This window comes from Coturnix japonica, chromosome 1 (assembly GCF_054131305.1).
Source record: "Coturnix japonica strain WE chromosome 1, WE-NBRP24, whole genome shotgun sequence".
Classification (NCBI taxonomy): domain Eukaryota; kingdom Metazoa; phylum Chordata; class Aves; order Galliformes; family Phasianidae; genus Coturnix; species Coturnix japonica.
Genome location: NC_140663.1, coordinates 55029292 through 55054910, shown reverse-complemented (window position 1 = coordinate 55054910; position 25619 = coordinate 55029292). Strand labels below are relative to the sequence as shown.

The window sequence follows — 25619 nt, the reverse complement described above, 5'->3', positions numbered from 1 at the left end:
ATTTTCTTTTCCCCAGACTGTACCCTCGTCATGCAAGTGCTCTCAACAACCTGGGCACGTTGACCAAAGATGTGGTGGAGGCAAAGGACTACTACAGACGGGCCCTTCAGTTAAACCCTCAGCACAATCGAGCTCTCTTTAATCTCGGCAACCTGCTCAAGTAAGTTGTACACAGACCTGGGAAATCCAGATTTTCTCTGTGCATGTCACCACAGTGGGTTCTCTGCTGACTGGTGAAGGAATGGCATTAGTTCTTACTGCTGGCATGGGGACAAGTCTTAGTTTGGATGTCCTTATGCTGTCTGCCTGGTCACTTCAGGTGCTGTTTGCAGGGATGCTTCAGCTGGAGGGCATTCACTTGTTCCAAATTAGGCAACAAAAAATGAGGAGTGTGAGTCTAAACCAGTAACCTGAAACGTGAGATTTCCATCTCAGTGGAGACGTGTAAACCTTTCCAGTAAAGCAAGCCATGTTGTTCAAAGGCAGGAACTTGATGCAGATCTGATGAATAACATACATCCAGCAGATCCCTCAGAGCAGGTTCCCCTTCTCCTTGTTAGTTGGCTGTAACTGGAAGATCTGCTGTGTAGTTTCAATACAGGCACCTAACTTCTGAGGTGCTTGGACAGGCAGAAGAGAAGGTTCATCCAGTTCCAGGGGTGGTGTAGGTCTGGGTTTGAGGGGAAAGCTGGCTCATATCCCTATGTGGTTCCTCTAATGAGCAAGAAAATGAGTTGATCAGCTCCTAATTTGATATGTTGTCATTTAGAGCATTAGCCTTTAGCAAGGAGAATAGCAATCATAATCTTGCAAATTAATTTGACTAACCATTTCTAAAGACTCAACTTAGATTTACAAGAAAAGCTTTGCCACTATGTTAAAATCTACTAGAGGTGCAATTAAACAAAAATAATCTCAATTACTGCACTACTGGCTTTTTTTGACATGATAGTGTTGTGGGTTCTTCCCTCCCCTTTCCCCTTCCCCTTCCCCTTCCCCTTCCCTTTCCTTTTCCCCTTCCTTTCCCCTTCCCCTTCCCTTTCCCCTTCCCCTTCCCCTTCCCCTTCCCCTTCCTCTTCCCCTTCCCCTTCCCTTTCCCTTTCCCTTTCCCTTTCCCTTTCCCTTTCCCTTTCCCTTTCCCTTTCCCTTTCCCTTTCCCTTTCCCTTTCCCTTTCCCTTTCCCTTTCCCTTTCCCTTTCCCTTTCCCTTTCCCTTTCCCTTCCCCTTCCCCTTCCCCTTCCCCTTCCCCTTCCCCTTTCCCTTTCCCTTTTCCCTTCCCCTTCCCTTTCCCTTTCCTTTTCCCTTTCCCTTTCCCTTCCCTTTCTCCTTCCCTTTCCCCTTCCCCTTCCACGTCCCCTATGAGTGTGAAGTTTATGTAAATGTTATTAAGTAGACTGCTGAAGCTCTGCCCGGTTCATCTGGTAATGGAGAAGTTGTCAGAGTAATACTACAAGTAAATCTGATGGTTTGGGGTTAGAATATGGCCGATAAGTAGTTATGTAGAAGGCAGGTTAGCGCTTTACTGGAAACACTCACAAGAAAGGTAAAGACAGTCTTATTGTAAGGTAAATGAAAAGTCTATATTATTTGTGAGATTTGGTTGGTTGAAATTAACCTGAGATGGCAATGCTTTTTAAAAGTATATGTCTTCTTAATCCATCCAATTTGCTTTAGTTACTGTTCTCTGTGATTATTTTTTTCCCCTTAAATATGAAATATTAATACAAAAAGACGAAATGCAGAAGCAGCATTGGGATATTCTTTGTCAATAACACTTAAATCTGGCAAGCTGATGGGCTCTTATGACCCAGCAGATGGGCAGAAACTGGATTTGTTGCGCTGGCAAAACATAAAGGAGGCCTGTGGGAAACTGTCTTGGAACTGCTGTTTGTTTTGTGAGCAATATGTCACATTTTTCCTGATGTGATATTTAAGACACTGTGATATATCAGGTTGTGTGCACTCTGCATCCTTCTGGTGCAACATGCTGAGATACATTCAAGGTGTATGATACTTCTGCTGACCTCTTTAAAACAAAGCTCTCAGGTTCCCTCTCCCCTTTTCCCACACCGTTTACTTCTATTTTCTAAACTTTTTTGGGCTTCCAAAGCAACCTATTGCGTCTGGATGCACTAAGTGTATTAATAGAAAATGGCTGTATCTTCCCATTTAGGTGGAATTCCTGGTGAGGGGTTAGCACATATACATGTAATGCAGGAGCACCAGTGCTTCTGCATAAGGTTTACTAATGCTGAAGAAAGTACACAGAGGCAAGTTATCATTCATCAGTTGAATAAAGGTACTCATGTTACTGGGAGTGGCCAGTCGGTCTCCTCCAAGTTCTCAGTACCGGTGGCAGCTTGCTGGTACAGCACCCACCCTGGGATTACCCCCAGTGGATACCAGTGGTGGCTGGCTGACAAGATGCCCATGCCACCCCTTAATACTGTGGCCATATAATAATAAGGCATCACATATCAGCATAAGTGAAGTCATTCACAGAAAGCAAGGAGACTTAGTGACAGCTGCAGAGCAGTTTATCACAAACATGTTTCTTCTAGCTACATGCAGAAGCTAGAGATAGTTTACTTGTGTTCCCAATGTAATGCAAGCCCTTTATCATTGCCTGCTCAGACCGTGTTTTGTATTTTTCCACACAACATGTAAAGCAGATGCTGTGCAGGCAGCAGGTGATATGATGAGAGGGAATGGCCTTTAATTGTGCCAGGGGAGGCTCAGGTTGGATATTAGGAAACATTTCTTCTCAGGAAGACTGATAATGTATTGCATCAGCCTGCCCAGGGAGGTGATGGAGTTGCCGTCCTGGAGGTGTTCAAGATCCGTGTGGCTGTGGCACTTGGGGATGTGGTCAGTGGGGATAGGTTGGACCAGATGATCTTAGTGGTCTTTTCCAATCTCAGGGATTTTGTGATTCTGTGATATTCTACCAAATTATCCTTTTATTCAACCTAATCTGGAGAATGCACTGAGAGACTGTGACCTACTGAGCAGAAACCAGTGCTGGGCTGCATGTATAGGGCAAGCAGAATTCTGCAGACACTAAATGCTATTATAATCTAGCTAATGAATTGAAATTTACAGAATATTACAGGCAGATATTGCTTTCTGGCTGTGACATGAGACAATAGAAAGGGTGTTTTGATATTTAAACTGATGGCAGTAAGCGGGTAGAAGGTCAGGATGTAGAATGGATTTTCTGTCCTCTTAACAGAGGCTTTGGTGACTGTAGCAGATACAAATCAGAAAGAGCCACACTTGCAGCATCCAAATCATGTCTAGTAACTGCATTTTGTATAATGGGACATGTAACTGAACAGTCTGACATGGAATTCCCAGTCAAATTCTGCTGCGTTCCTTACACCCACTGAAATCTGACTGCAGATACTAGATTTCACCTCTGCAGAGCTGGGAAAGGGGAGCTGCAGGGTTTTGGAAAGATGGGATTGATGTTCCCATCCAGGAATCTGCTGCTCATTACTGCCTGGATACTGTCTGTACAAGCATCTGTTGCTTGTGATTTAAGCACTAGTAAAAAAATTCTTTGCAGGACAAAAGGATGGAAATTTTTCATTATTATTATTTTGTTTTCTCTGGATACCCTTGATGAGAAAGAGATTCCATTTTCTGTTTGTATGCGATGAAGAAAACTGTGTGCCAGAAGATGAATGTTCTCAGGAATCATCACAGGACAAAGGCTGAATAGACCACTGGTTTTGTTTACATATTCTAAAACAAATTTGTATGTCATCCTTTTCTTGTCTACTATAAATATCGGGCAGTGGATAATTAAACAACACAGACAGATATTTCTTAGTTAAAACAGCCCCAGAAGGTGGCCTGCCTAAAAGTGAGGAATCTCTTTTTCTGCTTACGTGTTCCAAAGCAGCTCAATATTGCTTTCTTTTGTTTTGTTTCAAAGTTTCCTGCTACATAAATATTTAGCTCCTCTATATAGATTCAGCTTTGTTGAGATACAGCTTGAAAAACTGAGATAAATATGTAGCATTCAGAATACCTCACATAAATTTATAGCCCGTGGAATATTCTGTAAAGAGATGAGAAATAAAATATTATGAACATTTGAAGTAAATATTTAGGATCTCAGCTTTCTTTTGCAGAATGGGAGAGGACTTACTCTTTGCTGTACTCTCTCTCTCCACACATAAAGCGCTCTAATATTCAATGCAGCATTTCTTATGAAGAAATACCTCATAACTCTTTGGTGCTTTGAGAGTCTTATGGCTGATTTTTCAAGGAGAAAGTGAAGCGCCTTGAAACAGTGTCCCCTGAGATCTTGAGTTTATTCAAAGGGATGATTCTCGTCTACATGTCGACTAAAAAAAGGTATTTTGTGCATTTGTTGCTTGTTGTTGATCCAAATTTAGTGAATTCACCTAGTCAGAGGGAGGAGGATTGCTTGGCTCCCTAATACAGGCTTTTGGGTATGTATGTATTTGAATGTGTTAACATGGGCTTATGTAAGTGTCTGAAAATACTGGAAAACATCAGGTAGTTGTTATGTGTACTGAGGATCAAGATCTTTCAGAAAGTGAAATATTCCTTACTTCTTTTCAAAGAAGCAAACTGAACAATAACGTTCAGTGATGCTACATCTGGCTTTCCAGATGATCCCTGGTTAGAATACTCACTTCAACTTGAAGTGCTGAAGTTGTACCTCAGCATCACATACATATTTTAGCTCACTAAAGAAAAAAAAGAAAGACAAAACCAAAACAACCCACAACAAATGCTGGCAGCATCAAGTTGACAATAGATTCAAAGAGTAACTCGGGTTGAAACTAACCTCTTGGAGATCAGTCAGTCCCACAGCTCAAAGTGGGTCTGATTGGATTGTGTTGCTCAGGGCTTTGTTCAGGTGAATCTTGAACATCTCCAAGGACAGCATGGTGCATGGAGTTATCCAGCCCTAAGTGCAGGACATAATTGTTCACTTTCTCAAGTTTCCTGTCAGACGGGGTCCTTCTGAAAAGGCGCCCTTCCTTGCACTGTATTGCCCCCTGCCCTGGCTTGTTGTCATCCATTCACATAGCATTGAAAGCCAAATGAGTGCATCTCAGTTATCTGAGTTGGTTTAAACCCAGGGAGTTGAACAAGCTTAGGAGTTTCCTTCCGGACAGTTATACACTGCAGGCTTCCCTTGGATTCTGGTGTAAAGTTGAGATGAGATGTTTAGAACTGTTGCGGAGCCCTTACTGAGTTCCATGTTTCTGGCTTTAAAGCAGTCAAAGTAACTTCACATTGTAAAACAGATCTTGAAAATTAAAAAGTCCTCTGGAGCACTAATTCCTAGGTTACTTTTCTGTTGTGAATGAAGTTTGCTCTAGTGCTAATAATAGCCTACAAGCAGCCCTGTGAATCCTCAAGCTTCTATGGGGTAGTTTAAGCTTCTCAGTCTGCTGAGCACTTGCAAAAATATGTAAGTGATGCTTCTGGGGGAAGAAGCTACTCTTTGCATTCAGCTCTGCCATGGTGGTTGTGGAGGGCTGGAGACTCGAGTGGAAGAGGGAATTAGGAGAGGGCATTATAAACCAAGGTAATTTGGGGAAAAATAGGATTAAGCGATCATAGGCTCCTTGTGTCAGTTGAATTTGTTCCTCTCTCTGTCATGCTGAAGGTATATATCACCTAGCTTTTCCTGCTGCCGATCCCCAGTTTGTGGTAAATCAGTGTATTGGACTGTTCTCTCAGTACTCGGTGTTCTCCCAGATTGCATGAGATTTGTAAAAACTACAGCCATGATTCTGAAAAGTGCTGAATATGTTGGCCTTTGTCCAGGAAAGCACTTCAGCCAGTAATTAATTTTCAGCTTGCATACATAAAAGTTAAGTACGTGTTTAAGTGCTTGGCCAGAGCAGTCGGTATCTTGCAGGACTGAGCCCTCTGAGAAACTATTGAATCTGCTTTTTGTAATATAACTCAGCCTGTCACATAAAAAGATGCCATAATCTTTCCTTCTCTACCCCCACTTTCAAGAGACAAACATTGTTCTTGGATCAAACGAAGAAAAGGCCATTTAGGAAAAAAAAAGAGTAATTAGGAGGACTGCCCTATATTCCTAGAGCATGCTTGTGGTTAATGGGAACTTTTACTGCTGCTGAGCGGATCACTTAATCCTTTTATTTCTGTAGCTGGCATTTCCTACATTTTTGCCAAACATCAATACCTTTATGAAGCAGTCATCTGGTTTTGATTTATGAAAATGTGTCACGAAACTCCAGCCAAGGAATTCTAAAGTTTTATGAATTGACAAGCTGGCTGGTCTCTAATTAGTGCAGGAGAAAAGTGGTTCTTTATTTGTTTTTGATTCATTCGTGTAATTTATATGGAGCACCACTGGTAGAAGAAAAAGAGTAGCACGACTGTTTTCACTTAGCATAATGGACAGGCAAAATGTTCCTATAGTTATATAACTAGAAAAGGGAAAAATTCTGCAAAGCCACATATATTATCAGCTGAAATTTGCACCTTATAAACAAGATCTGGTTACTTGACCCTGTCACTCAGATGAAATCTAAGCCCCAAGCGGCAAGGTGTTCACATACTTTCTCTGTTCCAGGGTCCTTTCTTTCTTTTTGTAAGCCTTGCTATTCATATTCCTTGTACACCCAGCACAAAGAAAATGTTGTTCCAGTCCAGCTAAGCATCCTTAGATGTTTGCTCAGGAAACCATCTCGTTTTTCCAAGGGAAGGAATACAGAGTGGTACTGATGAAATTGTAGCTCAAATAATAAAACATCCTTAGATTTTTGTTGAGAAAGGGTTGTCCTTTTTCCAGGGCAGTAACTGTAAAGTAACTAGGAAAAATAATCCAGCTCACTAACATAACCATTTCTCAATATTCACTGCTCGTAATCTGTAGGATCTGAATAACAGAGTCCTCTAGCCTAACGATTGACGTGGTTAGGAATTATTTAATGAGATCCAAAACTTGTAATTGAAGACATTAATGTAATGAACTATAAGCCTGGATATATAACAGCACCAGCAGTCTAGCAACTTGCAAAGATCCCACAGTGTTTTTAGAAAGTGAAAATGCTTTGTATCTCCGTCCAGGTTGCTGGCAGATGTCCTGTTCCCAGGTCACTTGGTGCTTCAGTGGCACTGGGATCACATCAGCTGACTGCAGACCCACTGTTACCCCTGTCAGCATCCCCTCCTGGCATGCAAGTGACTTTCCAAGGACTCATGCCTGGGAATGCTTTTGCTGTCCTTTGTGTATCTAAAGATCCTGATTGGATGGATGAGGCAAAATTTGGTTTATTTCCCAAAAGGAGAAATACTGTGAGTGCAACAGGGCTGGAGAAGCTGACAAATCTAAAGGTTGTGACTTAACAGAGCATGTGGCCTGTGCTGATTGCAGGATAGTCAAAATAAATTTCTCTTTGTTCTTCACAGTGTGGAATATTGAGGAATTCACCATTTTGGAGATGTTTTGTCTTCGCTGAGATCATTGTATAATGCTCAGTATGAACAGTCATCAAAGGAGTAGACCAAACAGCAGATTCATTAAAACCTGTGTTCCCAGCTGCTGAAATTAATGTATGGGTGCAAAAAGCACAAAGTCCCTGAAATTGTTGAGGAGTTGCCCTGATGAGCACGTTTCCTGCTCTGGCATGAAGAATGAGTTCCTTCATCACTGCCAACGTGATACAGATACTTGTGTTGCTTCTTTCCTCAACACTTGCTCCTCTCTGGCTCCTTCCAGACGTGTCTGATGTCAGTCTTCCTTCCTTTAGTAGCTGTTTTGGAAGAGAAAGGCATATTTACAGCAGGGATGGGAGAAAGACCCCAGGTTAGCTCAAAACAGCGTGCTCGGCTTGTGAGCACCAGAGCTCAAAAAGACAGTGTCTGTGCTCCTGTCCTTGGCATGCCTACCATTCCAGTGACATACAGGAGTCATATCAGGGCCATCTGCATCACCTATGGGAAAGAGTATGTGTCAGCAAGCAAAACTGAGCATGTATGCAGTGACCGGAGAGCTGACCCTCTTTCACAGGGCGGGCAGACTGGTTAAGTATGAGGCTGGTGATGCTGGGTGTGTGTATTGTGGAGAGGAGGCACAAGTGAATTATTTAGACTTAGCTGAAAAGAACAAGACAGAGCCTTTCACATCTCTTTCAATTAGCTGTTCAGTGGGTGATCTGCCGCTAAAGAGCTTCTCTTTCTTTTTTTCTCCCTTCCCTCCCTGGCCTGTAGGTCCCAAGGGAAGAAGAAGGAGGCTGTAATCTTACTGAGGGACTCCATCAAATATGGCCCAGACTTCGCAGATGCCTACTCAAGCCTGGCCTCACTGCTGGCTGAACAGGTAACAGGCCTCATTTGGGGCTCTTGCTCCTCCTGAGGGCTGATGCAACAGTGCTGCAGTCGCAGAGTAGAAATGCTCTCACTTCATACATGTGCAGCAAAGTGCACAAGCCTTGGGCTATCTGGAGAGATCTGCTGGGCTGCTGCTTTAGAGATGACTTGTTCAGTATAGGAGGCTACTCGGTCTCACTGAGTAATTACACCCACATGTTGTGGCTTTGAACTAAATCACTGTTAAAGTTGTGAGTACATGCACTTTCTGCACCTCCCTACATTTATAGCCAAGTCTTTATCCATTGCACCTCAAATACGAACAGCACAATAGATGAGTACTCCCCCCTCGCACACACTTACAGAGGTAGCCTTGGGGTTTTATAAGAAAGCCCTCCAGAGCTAGAAAACCAAGATTTCTGAATTTCTACTTTTCAGTTCTGCCCCTTGCATCTAACCTGTCAGGATACAGCCCTTCATTACTGCTGTAGATGATCACATACGGTGGGTGGAGAAACTCACTTGCTTTATGTTGCTCTTAATGAGCAGCTGCTCAATATTTGATTTAACCTCATTGTTCAATATGTGCCCCAGACCTTATTTACTGCACAGGGCTCAGATTGTGCTCTGGAGGCAGGATTACTCATTTCTTCATGGGCTTTTTCACCATGCTCATTACTCAGGGCTCTCACCGCTTGCTGTGGTGAGGTAATTTCTTTCTTCAGGGTCTCGGTGAGGTGAAATACTGTCTTCACATAGGAAAGGGGAAATTGAGGCACAAAAAGAAGTGTGGGTACCCACACTGAAACCACCAAGCCCTTCTTTCCTGCAAGCAGGCAGCAGCACATATTAGGGATGCTGTGTTTTAAACACTGCTCCCATGGTCTGCAGTCACAACCAATGGCCCTACTCTGGCCCTGTAATCATGAGTGGTAAAGTCCTTGCACAACAACAGCAAGCTTCTACATAGCTTTGAAAACTGATTTTTTCTCCCCAGAATTTGAGATTGTACCGTTCTATAGCGTTGGATGCTAAAGCTTTCTAAATAAAAGCTTGCCGAAATGCAAATACAGACACAGCAATGGCATGCCATCTTTCACTATTTTCCATTAGTCTGGTTAATTAAATCTTCTGTCTGCAAGTGGATAAATTTCAGCAGATCTGTGGCTTTGGCTTCTTTAATGATGTAGATACTCTGCAAAATTCATCTCTGATATATATGGGTTACTTAAAGACATGCTATTTTATTTTCCCTTTTAAATGTCTTTCAAGTGTTTGAATATTACCGGCATCAGCTGCAGGAATCTAGAAATATAGTAGATGAATTGAAAGAAGAACCGTGTTGAATGGGAACTCTGCTCTGAACGAGCCCCTCAATGAGGAGTCTCCTGCAAGTATAGGAAATGAGTTGTCTGCAGTAATACCTGGTTTTAATATTAATTGAATTTATTAATTAGAACCATCAGCCATAAGGTCAACAGAGCAATAAAACCACTATAGAGCCCTGAGGTCTTTTGCCCAAAGGAAATGTCATTAGCAAGGCCTGCAATAATTCATCTGTTTTTATGTATAGATCGTTCATCCTCCTGTGACTTGAGTAATTGCTAAGGAAGAAAAGATAGTTTGTAGTTTCTTCAGAAAATAACAACTTCCTGCAGGCTTTTAACACATTCTCATGTTCAGCCACAGCTGATGACTGCCTGATTGAGCACCTCCTTCCTTACACACCCATCCAAGTGACCTTGGCAGGGGTCCTACCTTGAATGTTTGAGAGATGGGCTGAAAGGCAAAATGCTGCACATTTAAGTAACACTCATGAAGCAATCACTTCTGTGACCAGCTTCTGCTCCTTCAGCTTTGTGTTAAGGCTGAGAAAAAGGAAAAACCAGTAGAAGTGATGCAGTAAAACAGTATTGGAACTGTAAAAAATACTGCAAGAGAAAAGTCTCCAGCACCATTTGCATGCTATGTGGCATGTTTACCCTCTTCTCTCCTTGCTGGTTGATTCAGAAGTCAGAACCTACCTGAAAAAAACAAACAAAAAACACCTTCACACTGTATAGAAATGGGTCTTGTTTGTACCTTTTATAAATGCATGCTCCTACTACTGCTCTCTGCTTGATAGCATAACTCACAACGTATTGCTGCTTTCCCCAATCATTTCAGTGGTACTAATATCAGAAATCGAACATCTCTGTTTGCCATTGTCATGGCCACATAACAGTGGTTCCCCTGCATTAACTCTGAACCAATGGAGCTACACTGTACGCAAAGGGTGGTGAGGTGCTGGCACAGCTGCTCAGAGAAGCTGTGGGTGCTCCATCCCTGGAGGCACTCAGGGCCAGGTTGGATGGGGCCCTGGGCAGCTGAGCTGCTGGGTGACAGCCCTGCCCATGGCAGGGGGTTGGGGCTGGGTGGGCTTTAAAGTCTCTTCCAGCCCAAGCTGTTTGATAATTCTATGAATGCCTTCTTTCCAGCTCTTTTAGTTTTATCAGTCATCTCATACTACTTGATGGTTTTCAGTCTCTAGTTTCTGAATCCAAGAGTTTCCTAGTATTTTATTTTATTTTATTTTATTTTATTTTATTTTATTTTATTTTATTTTATTTTATTTTATTTTTTCTTTCTTTTTTGGAAGTATATCAGCCTACACTAAGAAAAAGAAACTTTTTAACCCACTTAGTTTCAGAAGACAGCCTGCTCAGACATATCCACGCTGAAAATCATAAGGAGAAAAAGCAACAGAAAAGCAGACGTAAAAACCCTGCAGTTTAACTGAGAGATCCTTATGTGCATAATTTTTCTAATATCATAAAAATCTCATACATTTTTAAGCCTGTCTTCTGAATTTTGTGAGCTTGATGAATGTTTCATGAAGGACCGGGAAGTGGCGTTATTAAGTGTTAATGAGAATCAAGCCTTGATGAACTTGGAGCATTTCTCCTCAGAAGAGGAGCGGCTGTGAGGGGGAAAGCTCTGGCAGAAAGAGATGGGCCCACCCTTCCCCACTTCTGACTGCTCTCAATACGAACGCTTTGTTAGGGAAATCATTCCAGACTCTGCGCTGAGCCTGAGGCACTCGGGGTCAGGATGTTAGATGCCAAAAAAGCGTTGTACAAATGCATGTGCAATGCAACCGTGACAAAAATGCTAAAAGTGCTTAGAATCAGGGAGTGGGAATGCTTCGACATGGGATGCTGCTGCTAATCTAGATTAGCCTAGGCCTGTCTTGCTTCACATGGTCAGTAAATAATACAAAGAAAACTGACATCCAAGCATACAAAGCCACATCCCTCTGCTGCAAATTAAAATTAGAGGAAAAGAAATGAATACAGAAAAACTTCAAAATGTACTCGTTAGTGCCCATCTGACACACACGCTTTCTCAAGAAGTTACTGTTCATTTCAGTCAGTTCTGATGGTTGCTTCACTTTTCCTGACCCTGCAGGTTAATGACATCAAATTCACATAAATATGTCCACGATGTCCAAACTTAAGCACTTTCTAAAGATGTTTCTGTGTTTCATCCCACCCTATCTTTCTGCTGGCTGACCTTCATCATGTAAATGTGAAAGCACTTAACCATGGCAAACCATTTACTTTCATCAAGCCATAGTCTTCCAGTGCTATTAATTCCAGCTTTCCAGTTCTGAAATAGGAGGTGAGAAAGGAGTCTGTGCATTTAAACAGCCACAGACCCAGTACTGCTCTCAGGTTTACCCTTTAAATCCAGGGGAAGCGTGGTACGCTCTGGGATTTGTAGCACTGGAGGAGAGTTCACAGCTGGACTGAACAGCAAAACCAGTTCTGCTTCACACAAAGAAGTGGCCCAGAATCCCCAAACCAATACTTTTTCAGGGCCTGCCTTGACAGCTGGACGTAGAGCCAAGGAGACACTGTCTTCTTGACACCAGGTTATTGGGTCCTGGTCACAGAGAGCATTGGTGGGACATGGAGTGAATGGACCAACCTCATTTCAACTCCTCAGCATGACATCTGCTGTGGTGTTGCCAGTCTTTCCTTAAAGGGCCCTGGATGGTTGATTTTGCCTGGGAGCTTCATTAGGAGGTTGTGGGATTTGTTGCCATAGGGCTGCTCCATAGAAGCAGAAAAACTGAAAAAAACAAAACAAAACACAGAAAACCCACCTTTGACTCAGGAGGTTTACCTGGCACCCCTCCACACTGCTGTTTTCCACTGTGAACAACCTTCCTGCTGTAAGTATACTCAACAGCAAAACTTTGAGCTTAGGTGGGAGGAAAGCCTTAATAAGTGGTGCTAGTGAGCATGTGGGCAGCTGGCACGTACGGTGTGGCTGGAGGGAAATGGAAACCTTATTAAGTTGCTATTTGATCCAAACTAGATGCCTTGTTTTTGTTTCAGGACCTGCTGCTTATAGCTCAAGCTATTATAGCTCAAGCTAGACAGGTCACAGCCAGTGGGACACTTCCATAGGTGGGGTGTTCCCAAAGGAAATATGTGCATTTTTCAGAAATGCTCTGCACCTACAAACCTCCTTGAAATCTATGCAAAATGTAAGAGCTCAGCCCATTGGAGAACCATCAGTAGCACGTCCTATCAGTCCCAGGGAGGTGCATCTCACACACTGACAACACCTGTTTTTCATCTGAATCTGTCAGGTTTTCCCCACTCTTCCATCACCCCCAGTCCTCCTCCTGCTTCCCTCATTGCCTTGTGCAAGCTCCCCATCCTTCAGCTGTCATGCACACTGAGCTTTCATTCCTTGTATTTTCCCTGCTGCTCAGGGAATGAAGAGCAGAGCTCCTGAGGGGGAAAGTTAGCCAGCAAGATGCTCATTAAACAAATAAATTAAAACATATCAGCTCCCAAATGACAGATTGGTAACAGAACCAACATGACCCCTGTCGCTATGCATTTCCCAGCTGGGTGCATGCTTGCTGAGGCTCACTGACGTTGCACACAAACTGCCCAACCTTTTCCAGCTGATGTTTTTCTTTCACAGGTAGCTCCAGTTGTGAATGCATGGGGGAAAAGCTGTTAGGATTGCTCTGGCATACCAGAGTGCAGATATATTATGTCTTTGTCACAGGTTGAAATGTTGGCTGCTCAGAAGCCAGGGGCCGTGGTCCCCTGTTAAGGGGCTTAAAGGGGGAGGGCTGGTGCCTGAGCTCCCTGTGTGGCAAGGCGAGTGCACTGGTGGTGCTAACATGGGCACTGCCACAATCTCCTTTTCCTTTGAAACAAATTCTTCTCAGAAAGAGTGGTGCTGCATTGCACAGGCTGCCCAGGGATGTGGGGGAGTCACAGACCCTGGAGGTGTTCCAGAGCCATGTGGATGTGGCTCCAAGGGACGTGGTCAGTGGGTATGGCGGGGATGGGGTGATGATTTGACTGGATGATCTCACTGTTTTTTTCCAATCTTAATGATCCTGTGATTCATTGATCCTGTTTCAAGGAACGGCTGAAGGAAGCTGAGGAGGTCTACAAGGCTGGCATAGAGAATTGTCCAGAGAGCTCCGATCTGCACAACAACTATGGTGTTTTCTTGGTTGATACCGGTAAGTGAGATGAAACAAAGGATTTTCTCTCTTGGGTTTATTTGCTTTGACATGTTTTTTTCAGTGCTGTATTTCTAAAAAAGTTTTGAAAGCTTGCAGAGTTGTAGCTGTGTCTCCACTGTAGCTTAGAAATAAATATCCCTGCTCTGTTGAGCTGGCAGTGTACTGAAATGTGTAGTCAGCGTACTCAGTGTGCAGCAAAGGCATTCAGCCTGCATGTTTCCTCCACTGTTTCTCACCATCTTTGCACAGGCGTTTGCTCTCTTCAGTTCAAGCTGGGAAGCACCCTAACAATCCTGCCATTTCTCTGGGATAGCAGGCAGCATCAAGTAAAACCTCAGTTTAAAACCCCAGGCACACAAGTGGATCGTTATAGTCTTTGAAGCACTTGCAGCTCTTTAGTGACAAAGCTGCTCTTTGACTAAAGGTTGAGTGCCACTACTGTAAAAACAAATATGGCTTTTAAACCACAATCCTTTGTGAAAACATAATGTAAGATACTATGGGGTGAATTGATTTCTCAGGGGCTCCATAATGGCATAGAAAGCCTTTCTTTTCTGCGTTGCTGGTTCCCATCCAACTTCCATGGACTCAGGCACTTCCTGGCATCCACATAAAATGCATCTGCAGTTGCCACCTCTTACTGACAGCTTTATAAGCTTCCAAATCTGAGCTGACAAAGAGCTAGTGGAAACCAGGCTATTCCCTGAAGTCTCTCCAGAACAGAGCTGTGACTCAGTGGCAAAGCATCATAGACTTACAGTGTATTGCTGCTCCCGGTTCAGTCTCTTTCACACTGTGCCCAGCTCCAGTGGTGCTTGGGAAGCAATGACAGTGGCAAAGGGCAGTGCCCATCGGTGTGCACCTGACTGTCCTCCCTATGAGCTGACACTCAGCTGTCACTCTCCTGTGGTACCAATGTGAAATAAATAGGAAGCCAAAAAGAAAATTCGTCATTGAAAAACATCTTGTAACATAAACGACAGATATTGAGATCCTGAATCTGTGCACTGGCAAACTTCAAACTTGCAAATAATAAAAACTCCAGCATTGTACTCCTCTCTCTTTCATGACCCAGATTGAATGGCCCTATTCCTGCCAAAAGATTTGGTTCAGATGCAGTGCAGCACTCTTTCTTTTTTGCACTTGGGTGTTCTGCCAAAGTCCAAACTAACTTTTCCTGTTTTATTACTACATTTCCCTACACACAAACAATAGGAAAACAAAACAAAACAAAACACTGAATTTCAAAACTGAAATCCTGACATGTAAATAACCTCCCTGGAGAGATGGTAAATCATGAAGGAGCTGTGAGGGACTCAGCCTGTGTTCCTCCTCAGTGGGCAATGGAGAATGAGAGAGTGAGATGCGCCACGCTGGGAACCTGCAGGTTTTGTGCAAGGATCTCCAGCAAGTGTCCACACTGGAGATATATATGATATCACTAGGTGATTGCAGTGAGTAGGGATGCTCAGTATGTCTCCCTCAGTGATTTCTGTAGCTATTTGCTTTGAACGGGACAGGCATTTGTCTGACCTTAAGGACTTGGGTGCTCTCCCAGCTGCTTCCTGGCCTGTTCTGTAGTTGTGGTTTTCACAAACCTCCATCTCCTCAGCGGTGGAAGCAGAGTGAGACTGCTGCTGGATGCTTTAAGAAATCCTACCCTGAAAGATAAGCAGTTGATTTTTGATGAATCTTAAGTGCTTCTAAATCTCCCGATAGACTTCTCCCAATCTCCTACAGAGGAAATAACCGAGGAGTGTTAATGGTACTTTTATGTTGCATAGATAATCTCAAGAAAACCAAACTTTGTCTGGTAAGCTGTGAAAATAAAATTCCCACAGCAGCATATGTTCAGCACTCGAACACACGCAGGCTGTTTCAAGATCTGTTTTCCAGCTAGAAATTGAATTAAATCATTTTGAAGTGATTTGGCTTAAAAATGCCAATACTGTAACGCAGGGATGTCCAACCACTTGGCTTGCCTGAACAGCTTTGAACGAGGAGGAATTGTTTTGGGCCTCGTATAAAGTCTATCCTATAGTTAATGTACAAAAGTAACAACGCTTCTTTTGTTTTTGTATATTTCATTAAAGCATAAAAAGAAAGTGGGTTGGAAGTACATGCAGTCTAATGCTTTGCTGACAGACACAGATCTGTGAGTATCAGCTTTCACCACCAGACTAGCTTTTCTAGACTATGCAAAGCAATTAAACCCACACTGTAGCTCAATTTACAACATTTGCATTATTGAAATATTGGGATTTTTTACTGTGCCCCATTCATTTCTTCAGTAGCTGGTTAATGGGTTCTGCACTGCACGGTCCCTCTTGAGGACAGACACTGTTTAAACAAATAAAAGTGTACTACAAGAAATAGCACTGAAGTTGATGAATGAGTGGTGTGGCACCTTTCTTCCATTCAAATTGAGCATTGGAATTTCCTAAAAATATAGGACACTGGTGAATTATGTTGAGCTTTTGGAGGCGTTTGCGCAGTCTTGTATTGTGGTGGTGATGATGTCATGGCCCGCAGGACCTTTCCCAGGTAGAGTGTTTCTCACAGTGAAGCAGTGCCACCCAATGGCACTGAAGCACAGAGACAGTGACGATGTGCACCAGAGTTGGCATCCAGACACCTGCAGGATTGGGTTTATTGCACAGAGCTGAGAATGAGATACTGGCAGCTACTCCCATGCACAACATGCAAAGACTGAACAGGATGAATGCTAAAGGGTGATAGGGAATAGTCCCTGTTTTGAAATGGCTGAAATGATTTGCAGTGGTGTGGCTGCAAGGAACGCTGATGGCTTGTTCTCCATGCCTCTGTGGACTGCTCTCTCAGAGCCAGTGGGTTAGGGTAGGAGGGCGCTCTCATGGGAGGTGGGACATGCATAGGGGTTACATCTCTCCCAGTGGGATAGGATGGGCTGAGGCACTGGTATAAAAGTATTTTCTTCTCCAGGGGCTCCCGAGAGAGCAGTGTCCCACTACAGACAGGCCATCCACCTGAGCCCTACACACCACGTTGCCATGGTCAACCTGGGCAGGCTTCACCGCTCCCTGGGTCAGAACAAAGAGGCTGAGGCATGGTACAAGCGGTAAGGAACTGAAGTGGGAGGAGAAGGTTTCCCTTGTCCTTCCATATGGCTCATTTCTGCTGAAATGCCTGTGATACTTGAAACTGTCAGTGTATGCTTGGATTCTCCGTCCATTCAAAATCAGATTTATTTGGCTATTTTTTGTGAGTGCTTGGCCAGACAGTGCTGACGGAGGCCTCCAGGCTGAGCACACTGCTGCCTTTGGGTGAGGGATGCTCTAACAACTTCAGAGGTGTTTTCAGTGGCTTGAGCAGGTTTTTAGTGCTATTTCTACTGTCCTGAGAGTTGCTGTGTGAGTGATGTGCCAGTGACAGCTATAACTCCTGCATAGCACCACCTCCTTTTTGGCATCCCAACCTGTGCTCACACTCCCTGCCCCTAACAGCCATACCAGCCCCTGCTGTATGTTCACATGCGCTTTGGATTTAGTCTCTCCCTCTTGGGTAGCTAGAGAGATTGCTGCTGTGGGCACACTTATATCCCCCTATGACATTAAAATCATGCTTCCCATGGTGGGAAGAGAATGCTGTGCAGAGTGTGGGGCTCTACTGCTCGATCTTAGTGCAAGCCACAGCTCACTCTTCTGCTTTGTTTCCCACATCACCTGGAAATATCTCTTCTTCCCAAATTCCAGGGCACTGAAGGTATCCCGAAAAGCTGAAATCCTGTCCCCACTGGGGGCTCTGTACTACAACACAGGGCGATACGAAGAAGCTTTGCAAGTTTACAGAGAAGCAGCGTCACTGCAGCCTTCAAACAAAGAGACCCGACTGGCTCTGGTGAGTTTGGGATGAGCATGGCCAAGCCAAGGCCACCTGTAGAGCAGGCTCAGAGCTTGGTGCTACCTCCATGCCAGCCATCCAGTGACCATCTCTTCCACTCTTTTTGTTTCCTCCTCATCTCCTGTCAACCTCAGAACATGTGTCTCAGCCACTACCTTTCCTGGCTCTGTGTGGCCCTTCTACCCTTCCTTGAGGTGCTGTTTCTTAACACCAACCCCTTCCTCACTGAGCCTAGCACCAACACTATATATTAGAGAGCTGAGCTTTTAAAATCATGACTTTTCTTAATGTGGCTCTATAGGCCCAGGTGTTAGCAATGATGGGGCGGACGAAGGAAGCAGAGAAGATGACAAACCATATACTTGATGAAGATGTGGAGTGTCTGGAGTGCTACCGCCTTCTGTCAGCCATCTACAGCAAGCAGGAGCACTATGCTAAGGTACCATGGTTGCGAGATACCCTTGTCTAGAGGGCTCACATATAGAATTCTGTCTCTCCAGAGATGTCATGTCCCATAGCACACACTCAGGAGATCCAATTTTTTTTCACTGTGCAGCATGTAAGAGGCCTTAGTAATGGTGGGACCGTGAAAAGGAAAGGGCACAGAATACAGTGATTCACTGTCCTCTTGCTTTTTCACAGGCACTTGAAGCTATAGATAAAGCTCTTCAGCTAAAACCAAAGGATCAAAAAATCATATCAGAGCTCTTCTTCACTAAGGGAAACCAGTTGAGAGAACAGAATCTCCTTGATGAGGCTTTTGAGGTATGACTGTTCTAAGCCCCCTGTACTGTTGTATAGGTTAAAATACAGAGTTAACTCTTTGTGTCTAATACTCCATGATGCACATACCTTGGCTGCTGGCTTTGGGTGTTTATCAGTTCATCAGTAAGTACAGCTAAAGATATGGAGCAGTCAGCTTCTCTAGTTGGTTGCTACTTTTCTCCTCAATGGGGGGGCTGCTTTCAACTCTTCACATCCATCTTTTTTATTCCAGTTTGAAAATACAGCTCCTTGCCCTAAGAGGTTAATTACTGAGTCATGGTGGGACCATGGTGGAGCTCAGGCACTGACCAGACCCCTGGTCCATCCTGCCCCAGCCCCTCTCGCTGGCAGTGGCAACTCCAGGTGACTCAGCTGAAAGCTCAGGGACCTGTGGGAGCTCACAGTGTTGTTATATCTCACCTCATTAACTAATAGCTGATAGACTGGCTTATCCTGTGGAACAGAAGGCTTGACAGCTCAGAAATTATGTTAATGCTGAATAATAGCACAGAAAATTATGTTACTAGGACAGATCGGACTATTCTCAGAATCCCCGGAGACATGTAATCCTGGTTTGAATCCTTTTCTATTATGAAACAGTAAAAACAGCTGTTTGACTGACTCCACAAAGTCCTTTTTGCTTGTCCAGAGTTCAGTGGCAGAAGCAATGGGGAGGAATAGAGCTGCTCTCAGGTCCTTGCGGTACTCGTGTGCAGGTGGCTCTACCATAGTCTGCAGCCAGCTCCGAATTAAAGCCTTGCAGAGGGAGTGCACGCTTCATCTGTGTGTGTGTTGTTCCATTGCTGCTTTTGTTTGAACATCTAGACTCCTAACCTAAAAATGTTTTGTGTTTATGTAGAACTATAAACGGGCTGTGGAGCTCAACTCTGACCAAGCTCAGGCCTGGATGAATATGGGAGGCATTGAGCACATCAAGGTATGTTAATTTTGCTTTTCCTTAAGCTGTCAGCTGCAGGGAGGACTACTCAGGACAGAGAGCTAAACTTGCTTCATATTGCCAATAGCTGCACGTCTATGGGCAGTATGGACCAGCAAGCATCCTTGACATATTTTATCCAAAAAAAAACACCTGGAAAGTCTATACAACCCCAGCTAGATTTTCCCAACCAGGTTGCTTAGAAATATTTAACATAAAACCCATATTTTTAAGAGGACAGGCTGAAAGGATCAATCTGCCCATCTCTAAAGTTTTTGTGCCCGAATTATTGACCTACCTTAGAAAAATTTCACGGTGAGACAACTTCCAAAATTCCCTTCTACCTAATAAATTTAATAAAGATGTCTAATGCAGAATACTGACATGAAATTATGGAAATAGGCAGCCGGCTTTCTTATCTTTGTGAATACTTTAGCATATAATTATGATTTGGGCCTTACGGATTCACATTGTGTGACATCCTCTGGGTATTCTGTCTCCAAGTAAAGTTAACTCTTCTGGTACAATATAATGGAAAAATGTCCACATTTTGCCATGTGTGTTAGTTTGAATTTAGGCTAACAGCACTCAGTGATCCGTTTCACGATGAAATATTCTAGCTACATAATAATATCAAGTTTTATAAACACTTTTCCCTTTGTATTACAGTCTTCACTTTTCCCAAGCAGTGAACTTCCTATGCTAGGGAATACAAATGCAATTTATCACTCATTTTCTTTGCAGGGAAACTACATCACTGCCCGTGGCTACTATGAGAAAGCTTTGCAGCTGGTACCAAACAGCAAGTTGCTGAAAGAGAATCTGGCCAAGCTCGATCGCTTGGAGAAACGGTTTCAGGAAGTCCAGGAGAAAGATCAGACATAGCATTCAGTCTCAGCAGTGGAAAGGAACTCACACTTCTTGGAGAAGAATGTGGTAGAAGCCCATTGCTCAAAGTGACACTGAAGGAATTTTGGCAGGACTCAGAGTTACGGAAGGCAATTTTTGAATGCATGCTTACATTTGATCAAATAACAGGAGGCACTCAGCTCCTGTGGGACATGCTGGAGAACGAATTAAAACCTTCCTTTAATCAAGATTTATGTTTAGGCTGAACCCATTTTAATCACACTGTGAGTGGTGAGACATATAACTCCAATATCATGGTTATCACCGGGGAAGCCATGGAGACAAAGCACTCATTTATTGAAGCAGGGGTGAAGTAGCACCTCCTGTTACTCAACACAGGCTTACCTTGTCCACAGACAGTACCACTGATGAGCTTTGTTGCAAGTGCCGCTAGATCCATCTAAGCCAGGAAGAATGGTCCTATAGGTCACATAAAAAGGTTTCAAGGGGTTGATGGTGAGGAAATGGTGGCCACTCATACAGCTCTAAACGTGACTCGAAGATGATTCTAAAGAGAGGGAAAGCAGTATCTGAATACTGCCCTGGAAGGACAATTGAACAAGTGGGATAAATGACCCTTAGAGGAAAAACCTCAGCTGAATGTTTTATGCATACGATCGTCATTTTATAATAATTTGGGTACATGATGTCAGTATTGTCAAATACCATATAGCTTTACTCTTTGCTCTCTCCCTGCAGGCCAAATGAGTACTACTCTGCAAAAATGGAAGTATTCAAAGGCATTGAGAAACTCTAGGATTACTTGTCTTCCTGTCCAGTCCCCAGTTAAAAAGCAAAAAACAAAACAAAACAAAACCCCAACAAAACAAAAACAATAAAACTGATTGGTGTAGGAGGTAAAGTAAAGCCACAGAATGATTAGGGAAGATTTGGCAGGCCAGGAAGGTACTAAGGAGGCTTTTTATGGGTGTGCAGGGACAAAGCCCATTTGTCATGGTGATATCACTGACAAAACACTTTGTCAAAGTGTTCTCACCCCGTCCCCTAAGAGATGCAGAAAATAAGCTATAGCTAATCAGTCATAAATCTCTATTTTTAAATAGGAAAACAAATTCTCTTCAGAATTGGGGCTTTTATTTTTGAGCTTTATTTATTTAACTTATAATCAAATGATTAATATATTTTCTCTGCTTTATATGAATTGGGCAGTGTCATTCACGGCTGGCCACGTGGCTGGGCTTTGTCACTTGTACTGCCTGAAGTTAGAAAAATGCAGCACCACTGAAGTGTGCTTAAATAATTCCCCCTGGTGAGAATTCTAAAGTAAATGGCTGTGGAGCACATTGGGCCAAACTTCATCACAGTAACAGCACTGCTGCTCATTCTGTTTGTACCAGTTTAGAGAAAGAATGGATGGTTGGTGGTGTAGTGCTTGGTGGTCCTGCCTTTGTGTTTAGACATCAGGGTAGGTCACCAATTCGTTCTTCTTGCTTCAGAAAGCTGCCCTAAAACATGTATTGAGGCTCGCTTGTGCCCAGTCCCTGCAGAAGAGCAGCCTTAGGTTTGGCATTCATGCATGTCTTGTCAGGAAGAGCCTGTGTGGGAGTGACCCACATGTTGCCCAGGTTTACTTAGTGGTGGCCCTGACAGCCCTGTGCTGACTTCACTGGCTTCGTCTACAACACTTTGTGTCTTGCTGCTGCTGTTGGTCAAGTTATTGATGTGAAGCAGCCTCATTTGGTGCTGAGAGAGAATCCAGGCCAGCAGAGACATCTCTGCTATAGCCTGGGGAGCAGCAAGAGCCATGGAGAGGCCGGAGTTGTGAGGTGCCAGGCCCTGCACCCCATTAAGGGCCAAGTCCAAGGAGATCAGCCGTTGCTTGCAGTTGGGCATAGGCCAGCTCCTTAGGGAGCAAGGGCAAGCCTCTCCCTGGTGGATTTTCACTCTTTCTTCCAGCCTCCTTGCCTTTAGGGGTGAAAGTGGATTTGGGGGCTTGGGGATGGATCAGCAGCAGCTCTTGTCTGGTTGCACAACTTTTATAGCCATAGACTTACTGACCTAACGTTTCTGCAAGTTCCCAGGGCCAGTGCTGCACTTGATGCCATGCACGGAGTAGCTTTGCACAGCCCAGGCACTGCCAGGGGTCCTACCAGCGGAATCCTGTGGGATACTGAGTGGGGAAACCAGCACACAGATGGCCTATGAGAAGAGCTATTGGTCTCCACAATGCATAGCAAAGCTGTAGAGGGTTCATAACCAAGATATTCAGAGGTAACCTGACCATACTGAGCAGCAGGGAAAAATAGCCAGGGCCTAGCCAAGAACCACAGGTTCTTCTCATCGTGGTCAGGTAAAATGTCCTGCCTTTCTCCAGACATGTTCTCCAGAGGGCTGGCTGCCTGCTGTGCTGCTGGGCAGCAGCATGGTTGGGGCCAGCAGGGATGTGTCTGGTGCAGACCCTGACACGGTGCTGTGCAGAGACCCTGCTAGGAGCCATATGCAGAGTGCTCTGACACCCAGTGAAGCAGGGAATGGGCCAGGGGAGATGCATATCATCTATAAAGTTTGTCTTATAAAGATATATTAAATAAATACTATATATTCTACAAGCCGCACAATAGTGTTGCTTTAAATTGTGGCCAATTAAACATATTTTTTCAAATAAAAAAGAAGTTGTATTTTTTATAACAGTGCTTTGTGGGGGGGGGGGGGGGGGGGATGATTTGGTTTTGTGTTTATAACTTCAGTTTAAGACTTTGTTTGTCTCTCTTGGGTTACCTGGAACAAATGTCTTGTTCTCCTAGAACCCAATCAAAGCCATCTTGGCCTCCTAAAGCTGGTACATATGTAAGTACAATAAAGCTTTGGCTGCCCCCTCCCAGATTATGGAAAAGGATTACCATTTTGGTAATGCTGTCTTCCTTGTAGAATAACCTAGGAAGATGAGACTCTCCTTCCAGTGAGGGAGGCAGGTTGGCTGGAAGGCGTGCTGTATGTTCATCCTATCTCCTGAAAGAGGAATATGTTATAACACATTCATGTAGAATAATCCCAGCTGAACTGGTTATGTTTCTGTGACAAAAGTCTGTGTTTATGGTAGTTACTGAGAGGAGAAGGGTGGTTAATGACCCCCAGATTCCCAAAGCAGCACTTTATACACCATCTATGCAGGATGATGGTCTGCGAGTTGGCAGAGTATCTGGAGAGTGATTCAGGCCATGAGCTACCAAAGCAGTTAAACGCTCGCAAAGTTTTGAGCTGACTCCCTGTCTCATTGGCTCCTCGATTGCTAAAATGCTGTGTTTATTCAGGATGTTAATCTTGTAAAAGATTTATTGCAGGTGAAGAAGAGCAATGGAATATAATACAAAATGGGTAACCTCCACCAAAAGAGGATACGATTGTAAAAGATAAATAGAACAACTTATTTTGTGATAAACTGGGTATAATCCAAATTAATCATAGGAAATGTCCTCGTCTTCTAGCTCTGCATGGCTCATAAAATAATGAATTATAAATACACTGTTTTCTGCCAACTGTGCCGCTCAGCATGGTTAGCAGAGATTACAAATTAATAAATGGCTGAAGCTTATCGTAGTGGAGGGGAGTTTGTTCTTTGTGTCAGTTGCATTGGCTAAACCTCAATGCTCACCAATATTAAAGCGAAGAATTAACTCAAAGAGGGTGAGACGGCTCCTGTCTAACACTCACTGTGCATTTTAATCCTAAATGGAAAACATAATTGTGTTGCTTTTTCCTTTCCCCATGAATAACGTTTTCAGCTGATGGATTTTGTTTTACTTTATTGCTTATTTAAGGTCCAACATTCCTTGCTTCCATCCCTTTTCCATCCCTCAGGACAAATGATGCAATGGAGGGGATATTTTCTCTCTCTTATAGATTACTTGGACTTGACTTCCCTCAAAATGCACAGGCAACTTATTTTGGCCCAACAGTAAGTGAATGCAGCAGTGAGAATAGCCTTTGTTCCAGATGTCTCAGTGAGGATGGAGGGTGTGTGTATGCAAGCAGGCATGTGGGTGTAAAGAAGTCAAAGTTGAATAATTCAAAGTAAAGAGCCTAACTGGACACACCTTAAGCTATCTCAAGCTTCTTAGCAGTTATGGAAGCAAGCCAGAGGTGGTGTACAGTGTTTGGTGAAGGAAGATAATGGTCATTTAAATTTTAATGATTAGGCCTTTTGCAATATAATTGTTTGGTTGTTTTTTTTTTTGGCCCTGTTTACCCTCCAAACTGGTGCTTAAGTCTCCAAAAAGAATATGTGCATTGAATTGACCAAGTACTGGGATGCTGTTATTCATGTATGAGCTTATTTACAATCTTTGGAAAAACTGAGCCCTTTGAGGCTTTTTCTCCCCAACCTTCACTCTCTTGCAGCAATTTCAGAGCTTACCATTTTGCTTTCACATACATTTTAAACCCAGCAGCAATGGAAAAAAAAAAATAGAGCTTGGCATTTGCTTGTGTTTCATTGTGGCAAAGTTGCTTCAGATAATCTTGCTAACTTTGTGCAGAAGTTCACTGCCATGTTCGTACTGACTTGCTGAAGTTTTTCTTCTGGAAGATACCCGTGGTGATGTCCTATGTAACTATTACGGCTTCTACAACCGTATCTCTGTAGAAATCTCTGCCCAAAGTGGATGTCACACCCGCTGTGTGTTCCTCTGTGTGGGAGTTGTTTGCGTTGGCTGTTGTTCATATGGTTCTTATTGCTGTATCTGATTTTTTTTTAAGATCAGTTATGCGTATCTTTTCGAAAGAAAACAAGAGAACAGCCCATGGATTAGAAGTCTTTTTACACATAAATTCACTCTCAACAGCAGGACGTATGTCAGTGGTACAGGAATTTGCAAGTCTTTGTTTTTCTCGCTGTGGACGTACAGCTAGATTTCACATACAGGAGTTATGCTCGAATTTCTTTGCGAAAGAAAATGTATGTAAATGTCTATTTTATATAAAAAGTAAGAAAAGCGAATGGTGTGCCTGGCTTTGTTCTGTTGGCCGTGAGGTCAGCCTGTTCCTTAGGAGCAGCCACGGGTAAGTTCTCCTGGAGGTGGAAAGGTGTCTGTTTCTTATTCCAGTTGCTTTCCATTTTACTGCCCAAGGAGTCAAACCGATTGCTCACAGAGGAGCAGCTTTGCAGCACATATGTGTGCTTTTGGCCATATAAAAATACTTCAGCAGGCATTTTTTTGGAACTCGAACATGGGAAAAGCTGAGGGCTGGTGTTTATGCATTGTCTTAGTGGTTTGGACACATTATGCTAAC

General features: G+C 43.5%; 1 protein-coding gene across 1 annotated transcript in view; it reads left to right on the top strand.

The window, feature by feature from the left end:
- The window catches only part of TMTC1 (transmembrane O-mannosyltransferase targeting cadherins 1), a 138931-nt gene extending 113605 nt beyond the window's left edge, over positions 1 to 25326 (top strand). Inside the window, exons 12-20 of the mRNA XM_015865935.2 lie at positions 17 to 160; positions 8239 to 8347; positions 13774 to 13876; positions 16841 to 16976; positions 17611 to 17755; positions 18060 to 18197; positions 18401 to 18523; positions 19383 to 19460; positions 20205 to 25326. Coding sequence (XP_015721421.2) covers positions 17 to 160; positions 8239 to 8347; positions 13774 to 13876; positions 16841 to 16976; positions 17611 to 17755; positions 18060 to 18197; positions 18401 to 18523; positions 19383 to 19460; positions 20205 to 20345 — 1117 coding nt within the window. The 3' untranslated portion in view covers positions 20346 to 25326. The remainder of the gene's footprint in view (positions 1 to 16; positions 161 to 8238; positions 8348 to 13773; positions 13877 to 16840; positions 16977 to 17610; positions 17756 to 18059; positions 18198 to 18400; positions 18524 to 19382; positions 19461 to 20204) is intronic.
- The last annotated feature ends 293 nt before the right edge of the window (positions 25327 to 25619 follow it).